The sequence below is a fragment of the Anser brachyrhynchus genome (genome assembly GCF_964034855.1).
Source record: "Anser brachyrhynchus genome assembly, chromosome: 1".
Classification (NCBI taxonomy): Eukaryota; Metazoa; Chordata; class Aves; order Anseriformes; family Anatidae; genus Anser; species Anser brachyrhynchus.
In genome coordinates this window covers 87,755,146-87,768,239 of record NC_137694.1, presented here as the reverse complement: position 1 = coordinate 87,768,239, position 13,094 = coordinate 87,755,146, and the positions used below count along the sequence as shown (strand labels likewise).

The window sequence follows — 13,094 nt, the reverse complement described above, 5'->3', positions numbered from 1 at the left end:
TTGTCAGCCCGAAATATTTGTTTGGAAGTGAGCTAGGAAGTGGCTGGGGTTTCCTGCCTGGCAGAAGTGAAACGGAGAGAAGTTGAAGGAACATGTATCTATCATTAGTACTTGCTGTCGTTGTCAGCTGGAGCTTAGCTCTCTGTTGCTGAACCTCAACTTTGTTTCCCCTGCCTGTATAAATGGAACAGAGGCTTTAGATTCCTGTTTGCTTGAGTTCAGCCTGAAGTCAAAGATCACAGCTATGCCTTGTTTACCTTCTGTGTTATAAATGTGTTTACCTTATATGCTGTAAATTTGGTATTCCCCACTACCTGCCTATTCTTCTACAGTAGCCTGTTTCCCCTTCTTGATGTTATTCAAGGCATAAAAGTAAATTTTATTCATGTGACTTGAACTTGTAGCTTCCCATAGACACTCTCACAGACTTTGTTATAAAATTCTTCTGGAACACAGCTCATAGGTGATAAGGGTAAGACCTGGGGGAAAAAAACAACCACTTTATAAACAATTTATTTCTGTATTGTCTTTGGTGTACAGGAAGGAGGCAAAGCATACAATAGCAGTATTACAGAGCTATTTATGTCACATCCAAGACAATGTGGTGTTAACTTGGAGTGAGACAAACTTGCGTGACTGAATTACACTTCTAACTACCACGATCCACAACTGTAGGCAGAGAGGATAGTGCTTAAAGATTTTGCGTTACAAATTACGAAGTTAGCTTAATGTTTGAAAGAAATTTCTGCAGTGTTAGTAGGACAAAGGAGTGTAATAGACAGCGTACATCAGCTTATGACATAATCACAGCGGTTGTATTGCCGTAAATATAGCACAGATAGTCGCCACCGAGATCGAGTTGACAGGCTTGGATTAGAAAGAGAACTGCCTCCTGGGAGATGGCAAGAAAACAGATGCTCTTTATTAAGAGCTTATCCTTAAAAGGCTCAGATACTTATGAATTTATGAAATGTTTTCTCCCTTTGCTACAGCATACTTAACTGTATACCTCTACTTAGTAAAGCCTTTACGGATGTAAATGACTGACTCCCTACTTTACAAAGTAGAAAGCCAATTGCAGCATGTTAAATGACTGCAGGTTACACTGAAGTGCTTATTACAGGCAGCTGCATTTCAGCAAGTTATTGTGGTCCCTTGTGGGTATGGAGGACTCCTAGGGGTAGTCAGGTCCTGCAGGTGTAGTAAGAAAGAATGATTGAAGAAAGAGTATTTGGAAGACTTTTTATTCTCATCATAATTTGACTCCTCAGAACTTTGTGTCGTCGCTGTTGTCTGTTCCTGCTGAGGCAACTGAATGTGAAGAAGAGGATGAGCTTGCCTGCAGAGGAGTAACAAATAAGTTCTGAATTATTTTTAGTTCATAAACATGCTGGGTAGTCTGCAATGTTATGAAGGCATCATATTTTAGTTTGTACTAATTAAACATTTATTTGGATGACAGAATGAGCCAGCAAATGGGATTTTTGTCATTGAAGTGCTCTTTGGTTACTTATGTTTAACGGAGAAATTTGTTTAACAGAGATTTCCTATTGTTTAAATCCTTTATTTGCTGAATTTGCACACAAAAATGCTGCTAACTTCAGATCTGCAAAACGCTGCTTGGTGACTAAGGAATTTTTGGAAAAAAACTTGAAGCTGGACATTTGCAGACAAAGGTAGTGAAAAATAGATAGGAGGCAGTGTTGGTCTTATTCTTCCCTGTCTGTCTCTTGCATGATTAAAAAAAAAAAAGTATTTAAGATTGACCACACAGAGGGTTCAAAATGACTGTTTCAAGAAGAAATACCTTGCTGCTTTTCTGACTTCTGTCATGCTTCAGATTCTTTCTACCATCATAATGTGAGCAAAATAATTTAAAATATGCACGCTTCCAAGAAATTGTCATTATAACCTATCAATTGCTCTTTCTTCTACAAAATGGTTTGTTTTGAAATATTCCACCTAATTTCCCCTAAAGCAGGTTATGCTTTTTGGTGTATTTAAGCACTTTTTTTTCTGCACTTTAAGGATTGTATTGCCTCATTAAGGCACACAATGTATGGATTATCTTGTTTCACAAAATCCCCTGTATGTTTCTTTCTGCAATTTAATCTTGCATTAAAGATACTCGCATTATGTGTGGGGAAAGGAAGAGTTTTTTACAATAATCATATCACACCTTCCCTATTAATAACAGACTCACTTTAAAAAAACAACACAAGTTAAAGATCCTAGCTCAGGTATACACAGTAGGTAAAAAAAAAAAAGTTCTTTTCCTGTCAGCTAGGTGATACCCCAACATCTGTGAAATACAATGTTACTCACCCTTTCTCTTGGTTCAGGTGAGGTTCGCTCCGACTCTGCTGGCGTGGTTTCTGTATAAACAGCAGGTTCAGAAGTGTCATGGATTGGATCTGCCATAGAGGCTGTGATGGGAATGTTCTGGTCCTGGAAGTATTTGTAAGCATCTTTGCTGCACACCAGTACTGTTAGTTTGTCACCACTACTTTGGATTCTTGCCACCACTTTGTCATAGGACTCATTCATCACATTCACCCCATTCACTTCCACCAAAAAGTCATTATTTTCTACACCTGCTGTGTCAGCTGGCCCATGGCTTTGTACCTGCAAAGGCAAGTTCAAATTGGTATTAGCGTAAAACTTGAAGAGATGCATTAGCAACTTATGGCTAGCCAGACTGTTGTGTTACTGCTCTGTTGTTGTTAGTTTACGTAACAGCAAAATAAGCATGGTGAGGGAGATGTGTGGGGCAGAAAACAAATGGATTGGAAGAAGGAATAGGCCTAGACTTAATATACAAAGAACCCGTCTTTTTGAGATTTAAGATGCATCTGGATTTTTTATAAACTTTCCTTATAGATGGCATGCTAGAATCATAAAGACAAGGTGAAAAAACAATTTTTGTATTATTGGCGGTAACTTAAATTTAACTTTACTACATTTGACAGTTTGTTTATTAATGAGTGGAACCCCTCAAGAAAACTAAAGGCACAGATATAATTTGAGATAACAGAAATTTGATCCTTAGACACACTGAATTCCACAGGTGATGTGTCTTACATCTTTAGGGTATCTTATAGCTCAAAAATACCTATTTAAAATAACTAATTTTAGCATGCCAAGCTCATGAATAAAAACAAAAATGAGGCAAAACCTGGATTCTGCTTCCTTTTAGAATGAGGGTTAACAGAATGAGATTTTTTTTTTTTTTTGGTGTTAACTTTTAATCTTGGTCCTACAATATCGGTTTAACTTTAACAATTACAGCTCATATCCAAGCGAGCTGGAGAAGAGGCTTGTCTTTTCTGTGGCATTTCTTGAATGCGTTTACAGCATGGAAGGTAGGAGACCGCCCAACAGACTACCCAAGGTTTTTGTTGTTCATCATCCTGCATTAGTACCTCATTAATAAAGAGTCCAGGTTTGTTCTTGGCCATGTTTAAACTGAAGCCAAATCCACTAGGCCCTTTCACCATCTTGCAGATTCTTGGCTTGTGGTTCACTTTCTGCTCACTGTGCAACTCCACTTTTTCCTCCGTTTTAGCTGGAGCTGGATCTTTTCCTCTGTTGTAGTATGAATAAGGAGAAATCTGAGCCTGAAAAAACAGTGACAAAGGAAAGTTTAATATAGAAACTTCTGTTGTGAAATCTGTAGCTTTTATGCTAACTATGCTTTATTTATGCTTTATTTGAAACTTTTTTTTAATGACTCAGATTTAAGCTGCGATGAACTACTTTTTGCTGTTACTTTCTGTTCGAGTAGAAAACTACAGTGTTGATCCATGTGATAAGCTTTGTTAAGTGTTTTCTTCAAAAGGGTACACAGCAACGTAGCTCTGGTTTTGCTGAAGTATGGGTATGTCTGAGACACTTGCTTCAAGATGAAGAAGTCTCTCTCAGAGCAGACTGGTTGTTTTGTTGCTGGTTCTGTGTCTTTTTAATGATGAATTATGAATCTTTAGCAGTAACTTGCATTTTCTTACCAGTTTGTACATGGCGTCAGTCTCCTTATCCACTACCAGTAGTGTGGGTTTGTTCTCAGATTGCTTAATCTTTTCCACTACGCTCTCATGATCCAAAGCATCCACTCGCTCACCATTGACAGCTACTAAGATATCATTATCTTTGAGGCCCGCCTTGGCTGCTGGGCTCCTGGAATCAACATCCTTGATTACGTGATCTAAGATCAGAAAAGTAAAAAGATGAATGTGAAGGAGTACGCTTGGTAAGTGTAACATTATTTTGTATAGTAAAGGCTAATTGTTCACTGAGGGTTGAGGCAGTTTCCCCAGTGTAGTCTTGTTTGCAACAGGTCTATTGAGGGTTTCTTCTAGGTGAGCAGTAAGAAGCCAGACAAGGAGAATGAGTTCTGCAAACCCTGTACAGGAGTAAGCTGTATAGCAAATGTCATGGCCTGTGTGTTAACTTGGTTCTTACCACCAGTGTTTTGTTCCATACGTAGATAAAAGCCATAACCATTTTCTCCTTTCCGGAGCTCAATAAGTCGTGGTTTGAGGGGAAGCAGTTCTAGGTTGGCTCTCTCTCTGTTCAGTGTCATCTTCTGGCTTGTGTAATAGTGGTCTGTTTCTTCATTTGAAACTAGAAACATTATGTGATTTCCAGAATTCTTTACCTGCGTAAGTACATGTACAGTCTCAGTCAGATATGACCCCTTCAACAACGTGTAGGAATTGTAGCTACTTCAGTAACTGGTGTACTGATAGGCTAATGGTGTGAGTACAGTTTATATGTCAGCCATAAGGAGGTCTAGGCCAGGCTACTACAGGATTTTTTTTTAATTAGTAATTTGGAACATACCAAGATCTCAGGCATCTGAGATCCTGAACATACAAGAGGAAATTTTCTGCATTTCTTACTGTTTTCCTGGTCTGGAGAATTTTCTGTAGAGTTGAGACAGTTAATAGTCCTGAGGGTGGCACACAGTGATGGTTAAAATCCAATGAGCCTTAGTATCTGTCACTCATCTAGATCTGGACCTCCACAATATTGACATATTGTGCCATCTATATCACTATTTTGGATTACAGTGGCAATAAACAGATTTTTGTTTCAAAGCAGTCTTTGCCATGTCATTGAGTTTCTGTCACGCTCTTGGTCCTCTTTCATGTCCCTGTATTACTGCTTCTGAAGTCTTTTGGGTCTGTTCAACCTCTTTCTCTAATTCCATCTTTCTCCAGCTCCTTTCTAGTTTAATGGATGCCCTCTTCGCTCATCTTAACCGACATCAGCCTGCAGCTGATGCTGTAGTAGTCCATGAAACACAAGTGTTGCACAGTTCCATAATAGTGTGCACTGAATTGTGTTTCTGGCATGTCAGAGCATGTACCGCCTGCCTCATGGCCCTCTGAAATCTCTTCAGCTCCAGCTGTGTTTTAGCAGTGCCAACAGTGGGAAGCTGGAAGCCTCGTTAGCAATGTTCTTTGCAGCTGAGGCCAGGCAGTGAAATTACTTGCAGTGTAATTTTCATTAATCTTGGACTTTGTAGCAGGAGAAAGGAACTGCTGTCTAAAAACATGAATTTACCCTGTTCCATGCTAACTGTATCATCAGAGAGTTCCCCCTCTTCCTGCCCTGAAAGCCACATTTGATGTCCTGCCCTCTTTCTATTGGGAGTGTTTCCAGGATGTCTAGGAACAGAACATGTTTTATTTAACAGGATTCCTGGCAACAGTATAGTTCTCCTATTTAGCTTTTTTTGGCCTGTTTTGATGGCAGTATTCATTCAGAGTCAATTCAAGAGGCTGCATGACAGCACAACCAGAGCAGAGGGGTACTCTACTGTGCTGATGATACACAAACAGTAGCTTCCGAGGTTTAGTGTGAAACATTTAAACTAGCCAGATCTGCCTCCTCAGTAACCCTGACAAGTTACTGTGAAAGCGGGCCAGAACAGAAGATGAATCAGTATGCAAACAAATACCTTTTCCACCACTTCCTCGTGTGTGTCATTTTCCACATTTTTTCCATTGATTTCAATCAGGCGATCGTTATTCTGGACACCAGCCTTTGCAGCTGCTCCTTGTGATGACAGATCTACCAGGAACAGCCCGTTCTTACCTGAAATAGATGAAAACTCAGTACACAGGGTAATTCACTGAAACATGGCTGCATTTGATGGTTAAGGAAGTCCAGCACTGATGTCCTTAGACACTTTTGATCTCTGCTTATGTGCAAATTCTAGTGGCACTGTAAACCTTTAATGTAGTCACACCTCTGTCTCTTATTCTGCCCTGGAAAAATCACTTCTGTGGGAGAGGAAAGCATTTTTTTTTTTCATTGTCTGCAGCTCAAATAATCTTATTTCTCTACCAGAAGGGTTTCACATATATTTCACATGTATTTCTCTGTCAAAAGGGCTGATGAAGATAGCTGAAAGGGATTTTATTTATTTATTTTTGACAGTTTGAAGTGAGAAGCTGCTTTTAACGTTGTTTTATACACTTCAGAATTTCCTGTGTTTGGAAGGCTTCCATGTTTGGTCTTTCAATTATGCTGTGCTCTGAATTACCTTCTTTATAGAGTTGATGCTTTCCAGAAAGCTTACCTATTCTGTTGACTGGCTTTGGGGAAAAATAGGCATGCGTGAAAGAGATTGAAAACTCTTCGCTTTCTAAATGAAATAAATCAGGAAAGGCATTTGGTCTTCCCTCTATTACAGCTGTCTAGAACCTTGTGTGGTAGTTTTTGAGGTGATTTGGGGGAATGGAACAGGACTTAAAGCAGCAGTTTTAATCTATGTCTGGTGTTCAAGCTTGTGCTGCAAAAGTGATTTTCTCCACCCCATAAAAAATGTGGTCCTCAAAAAAAAAAAAAAAAAAAAACTTGTTCAGAAATGGGCTGGAGATGGATCTGAAACCACCTTGCTGCTTACTTCCCCTCTGCTAGCAATAACAGTTTGTGTGCTCCTACAACAGTGGTTTCCTCTGTCTCTGCTGTAGTATATAATGCCATCTCCCCTCTCCGAGCTCTCACCTTCTGTGGTTTTCAGGGAGAAGCCATAGCCCTTCTCCTCCTTCACTAAGTAGCAGAGCCGGGGTTGTGGAGCTGGAGTGATTGCTCCATTGGCCATGGGTGGTGTGGCCTGCTGCTTTTGCTGCTGTCCTCTTGACACCTTTTGACCCACGTCTTCCAAGTTCACTCCCTCCTTTTCTGCCTTTTTATAGGATGCTTCATCCAGAACAAGAAGTACAACAGAATTCCCACTGTTCTTCACAATCTCCACCACCTGTAGTGAAGAAAATGAAATGTCAAGCAGGTGCTTGAGTGATTGACCTAAAAGATTTCCCCAGAAAGGATTACACAGTTTACTGGTTTTGTCGTCACATCCCTCTGCTTACGCACTATGGAGGCACCTCAAAGCCATTTCATGCCCATGGTGGGTGATAAATGATGCAAGGAGATATCCAGATCAATTAACTCAGCTCTTGGGCTTCCTAGCTGAAAATGCCATAAAAATTGGAGAGAAGGCTTTCCATAGTGGCAGCGGATCTGGGTCATGGAGGAGTGATCCCAGATTAAACAGAGAGGTACCTGTGTATGTTCCTCCTTGTCTACAAACAAGCCATTAACCCTGAGGACTCTGTCTCCATCCTTCAAGCCAGCCTTTTCAGCTGGACTGTTCTTTTCCACGTTGCGGATGAGATGTCCTGCTGTGTCCTTCTCAATACGCAGGGAGAATCCGTAGCTCTTTTGTTTTTTTCTGGTCACTTTGCATTCCCGGGGGTGGAGAACAGAAGTCATCTCTACCAAACAGGATAGAAAAGGTAAGGGTGAGCAAAAATAGCAAACTGACCTAGATGAGTTCCCTCTAAATATATACTGAGGCAGTTTGCTTCAGAATTGTTGGGGTTTTGTTTCCCTAGAATTCCAGCTGTGCAAAGGGAGAAGAAATGAATCCTTTTTCCCTCCTGCTCCTTACTTTTCCCTCCTGCTCCTCACTTATTATGTGTCCCTATCTAAAAGCAAATTAAGCAAGATGAAGAGCTGGAAGAAAGCAGTTGTCTGCCTGTGGTAACATGGTGAAAAGTGAGGTGAGAATTTAGCACCAGAATTAAGTCTTACGGAGGAAAATTAATGGCTGCACAAAAATATTGGAACACTACAGAGAAGTTAAGTGACAGACTGGGATTTCACAGGATGATTGATGTTGGAAGGTGTATCTGGAGGTCATCTGGTCGAACTCCTGCTCGAACTGGGCTACCTAATGCAGGTTGCCTGAGACCATGTCCAGGTGAGATTTTAATATATCAAAGGAAGGAGACTCTGCAACCTCTCTGGGCAACCTGTGCAGATGGAAAAGCAGGTGGGATCAAGGAAGGACCTTGTAATAATGAGGCATTCCTGTTCTTAGTTATTTTAGCTAAACAAAATTGAGCTTCAGGAAAAGACATTGTAACTGGAGTGTTGATGAGCGTGAGACTTGCATTGGAGGGTTGAAGGGAAGGACTTTAATGAAACTAGGAAGACCCTTGTCTCCAAGAGCTACAAAGATCTTCCAGCTGTTTGTTAGCTCTACATCTCAGTTTCCATACAAAATTGTGTACTTAATTTTTTATTTCTGTTTTCTTTAGAAGTTACTGGTAGAGTCAAAGTTCTTGGAGTTGCCCGTGTTTTCCTCTGCCTCAGAATCTTAATAAAAAGACTCTGATTCTGTTATGAAGAGGAGCTAACAGAGCCATTTTACCAAGGTATATTGTTATATATGAGACTTTGGTAAGATATTAATGTAGGTTTGTATTGTGAGGTTTAACAAAAGTGTGGAATATTCAGGCATACACCTACTGACAGTGTGAATGTGCCATCCGGTAATCACTTGGAGGAGAGGTAATTTAATACTGTCTGTCTGTGTGAAATGAAACAGAGGACTTGGGCTGCTATACTTATCTTCCTATTCTCAAGTGAATCCTGAAATGACCATAAAGCCTCAGTTTGCTGCCTGACTGCAAAACTCTATCTCCAACCCTAATGACCTTAACAATGCAATGAGACGTCAATCAATATAAAAACGTGACACTGTGTGGGAAAGGAAGGGAAGAAATTAAATTTGGTTTTGGATGTGGCAGGCTGCTGAAATGTTGGCAGTAGTTTGATTCAAATGGTTTCCCAATGAATTTGTGACAATTGGAGCAGAATTTCCAGTTGGTGTCTCCAGGGTGCTGTGTTACTTTCCCAGAGAAGTTGAGGCCAGCTGGTTAAGGACTTGATGCTGGGGATTGCTACTGAACTGCTATTAGGCAGTGACCTTTGTCCTCTGAAAGTTTAGGAGCAAATGTTCCTAGAGGCTGTGTCAAGGCACATGTCAAGGCCAGGAAGTTGTTTGAGGACGTGCAGTATGGTTTTACTGTTTTTTTACAATGCCTGATGAACCTGATAACTTCATGATGAGTGGACTGGCTCTGTGACAGGCAGAGAACAGTGGATGCTGTTCTCCTTAGCTTTTGCAATACCTTTGAGACAGTCTCTTGTACAGTCGATGTAGCTGATTTGGTGACATATGGACTGGATCTAATTAGATGGGCAGAAAATTGGCTGAGCTGTTAGGTTCAGGAGGTTTTGATCAATAATATTTAGTCCAGCTCTTGGCTGGTTATTAGTGGCATTGTTTAGGGTTGTTAACTGTGGCTGATGCTGTTTAATATCTTTATGACATGGACAGTGAAACAGAATAGATCCTCAACAAACTGATAGGTGATACCAAACAGAGGGACAGGGGTCAATAGAATGAAGGATAGGGAAGGACCTTTTTAGGGAGACCTCAACAGTCTGGAGAAATGGCCTGACAGAAATCTCATTAAATTCAACAAAGAACCATGCATAACAATACAGGCTGGCTTCTGGATGGCCAGAAGACAGTTTTGCAGGACAACACACAAATGCACAAGCTGAGCATGAGTCAGTGGTGTAGCTTTGCAGTGAAGAAGGTCAATTGTACAGTAGGCGGTATCAGAATGTAGCCAACAGGTCAGTGGAAGCATTGCTCCCCTCTTTTTGGCACTTGTGAGACCACATGTGAGTACTGTCTCCAGTTTTGAGCTCTCTGAGTGATTAAGATATCAGGGCTTGTCTGCTAAGGTGGTTTAGGTTTTGGAGCACAAGATATTTCAAGAGAGGCTGAGAGAGCTGGGTTCATTTGGTCTTGGGAAAAGAAAGCAAAGAGATGATCTTTAGGTAGTCTTCAACTACCTAAATGGATTGTGTAGACAGCACAGATCCAGATTCTTTTTGTAAGTTAATAGTGATAGGATGAGAGGCAACAGATGCAAATTGCCTGTAATAATTCCAATTAGACAGTCATAAGGGCAGCTTTTTAATCTTGGGGGCTGTCAGATACTAGAACAAGTGCCCAGAGAGGCTGTGGAATCTCCATCCTTGGAGACAACTGAATGAAGCCCTGAGAAACCTCATCTAAGCTGGCCTGGTTTTGCATGGGGTATTGGACCAGACAACCTCCAGAAGTCCCTTCCAACCTAACCTATTCTATGCTTTTATTATATAGCGAAACTCCATTTTAGGTGATGTGTATCATTAGGGTGGGTATTAGATTTGGAAAGTAAGAGATAGTTGTGGCCAAGTAACAACTCCAGAGTTCACTATCTTAGGAATTCCTGCCAAAGATCTGTGATGGCATAGAAACAAGATGAATGATGACTGCTTTCTGTGGTTGGAAAGTCCGGGTAATTAGCAAACTCGATGATCTGTGTTTTACTGGGTAGATTTTTTTTTCTCTCTCCTGATAGAAGTTTGTGAGAAGGCCAAAGTTCTGTTGCAGAGATTAGACATTAGTCACAGCCTAATGAATACTAAGAAAGGTCATCTGTTTGCATGTACAGATTTCTTTACAATTCTGTGTTTTTTCTTATCTTTATATCACTCATATGAATAATATACGTGGGAACAGATTTTATTTTATTTTTAAGAAAAATCAGTCAAATCTCTCCATGATCTTGATAGCAGCCTAGTGCTGAAGCCCTTCTGTGGCTATCAATGCCATAGACTGTTTTTGAAGCCAAAAGTGCATTGTTAAGGTTAGTTGGGCAGCACATAAAAAAGTATGAAGGTGAGAGAGTTGACACAGATGTCACTGAAGCTGGAGAATATGGGGAATTTTATCACGCATGGTTAGGAAGGCTGCAGATCATGACTTGTTTCCCTTGATGAGGTGTTTAGTGCTGTTTTGAGCCCACACACAGTTGCATTGGGACTAACGCCATACAGGGATGGCCCGCCCTATTCTTTGGACATTGGTATGCAACAAATTGTATTGACCTCAACTACAGCTCAAAGCAGTTTTTCTTGACAAACACTGGGACCTTATGTTAATTCCTGAAGTGCACACGTAAAACCAGTGGTACACAAAGGTGAAGGAAGAGTAAGCTTTTAGAGGAAAGATTATTTCTTCATATGTAGAAATTGAAGGAAGGTTACTTTGGGCTGTCTACTACTATTTTCACTTCATGCAAGCTTTACATGCAAGATTATCAGGTTCATTAAATGGAATTTTGTAGGGGAAGAGAGATTAGCAAAAAAAGGAATCTCTTACCTGGATGTCTGTGATGTCTGTGTGGAGAAGTCTTCACAGGAATTCTCTTTTGCTCTCCCTCCTGTGTCTGTACCTATAGGTAGGTCTGGACTTTGATTGGGCAAAGGTTGATTTAAAAGGTGATTTATTTAACCAAGTTTCACTGAATATGTTTAATGCCTTGATAAGCTGCCTTGTCCTTGCCTGCAGAATTGCAAATCACATGCATTTTGCAGGAGCATTGGATTCTCTTCTACTCATAATTATTCAGAAACTTAGTCAAGGAGGTGATCTGAAGCAAGCCTGATCTTTGCTCTGGGCAAGAACCTTCTCCAGCTATAAGAAATGTCTTAAAGAGAGCAGTTTTGGATTGTGGTGGGTTGACCCTGGCTAGTTAGTATTTGACTGCAGATCAAGATGTTCCCAGTTCAAATCACCCATGCTGGGTGCTAAATAAAGGACTGTGATGGGTTAACCTTGGCCAGCAGTCAGTTGCCCATCTAGCTGCTCTCTCACTTCCCTCTTCAGTGGGACAGGGGAAGAAAATAGGATGAACAGGTGTGAGGAATCTGAAACGCTGACAGTAATTGTGAGAGATGCAATGTACAGAAAGGTGGTGATTTACCATTGAGGACATCACACAGGCTACCTGTGGATGCAAAATACGCACCGCAATCAAGCAACCCATGTGAGTAAAGTGTCCTTGGAATAGAGGGTGGTGGCTGGGATATTGATATGGTGAGGCTTAGCAGATTGGCTGAATAGGACCACTTCCATGAACCTGCCAAGACACGTGCTACATGTGCATGGTGCATGCCACTACTAGGTGGCCAAAAGCACACCCTATAAACCATGCCACTGCCTAAAACACCATCCTGAGTCTTACAAGTCAGGTTCTGTGGCACAGTACCCCAGAAAGAACTAAGTCAGTGCTACTCAGTTCTGAAAACAAAGCAAAACCCCAAAACAAACAAAAACCTTTTTTTACTCCTAGGCCAAGAATTAAGGAATTAATTTGGTGAATCACATCTTCTATCACACACAAACCTCTGGAAGGATTGACTGATACAATGGACTGTTGAAGACTGTGGTGTGAGCATTGAGCTCTGGGAATGGCAGCATATGGACGTAAATTTAGCAGAAGTCACTTGGCCAGTGTTAACTGGTGGATCTGCTAACTGTCCTGGTCCTGCCAAAATAAAATCCCTTCATACAGTGGGAGGAGATGAAGTCCCTGTAGTGCATGTAGGGACGTGGGAAAGACAGTGTGGGTTGCTCTCCCCTGGGGAGAGGGAGAACCATTTGTGGTATTGTCTTTGCTCATGGATCGAGGTGTGCTTGGTAGTCAATGTGGAATGATGGGGAAATTTGGTGTGTACCTCAAGGATATTTATCCTTGCTGGAAAACAATGTGTGATTTGACTTGCATGATATAGTAAGCAATACAGCAGGAACTATCTGAACCGAAAAGGAATGAGCCTCTCAGGGAACTGTGTGAGTACAGTTGTGACCCAGACCGAGCCAGTCTTGGTGC

At 41.0% G+C, this 13,094-nt stretch overlaps 1 protein-coding gene and 1 long non-coding RNA gene across 3 annotated transcripts in view; one reads left to right on the top strand and one right to left on the bottom strand.

Annotated features, from left to right (window-relative positions):
• Positions 1-497: 497 nt before the first annotated feature.
• Positions 498-11,730, bottom strand: PDZK1 (PDZ domain containing 1). The gene is made up of 9 exons (XM_080570417.1): positions 11,582-11,730; positions 7,573-7,784; positions 7,015-7,267; positions 5,963-6,099; positions 4,459-4,654; positions 4,005-4,201; positions 3,423-3,617; positions 2,326-2,625; positions 498-1,339 (listed from the first exon to the last, which is right to left on the bottom strand). Exons 2-9 carry the CDS (start codon positions 7,780-7,782, stop codon positions 1,268-1,270), a joined length of 1,560 nt encoding a protein of 519 aa, XP_080426543.1. The 5' UTR covers positions 7,783-7,784; positions 11,582-11,730; the 3' UTR covers positions 498-1,267.
• Positions 2,634-13,094, top strand: part of LOC308185045 — a 28,883-nt gene continuing 18,422 nt past the window's right edge. For both annotated transcript variants that reach the window (XR_013943086.1, XR_013943087.1), the window contains exon 1: positions 2,634-3,362. This is a non-coding gene — a long non-coding RNA (uncharacterized lncRNA). The remainder of the gene's footprint in view (positions 3,363-13,094) is intronic.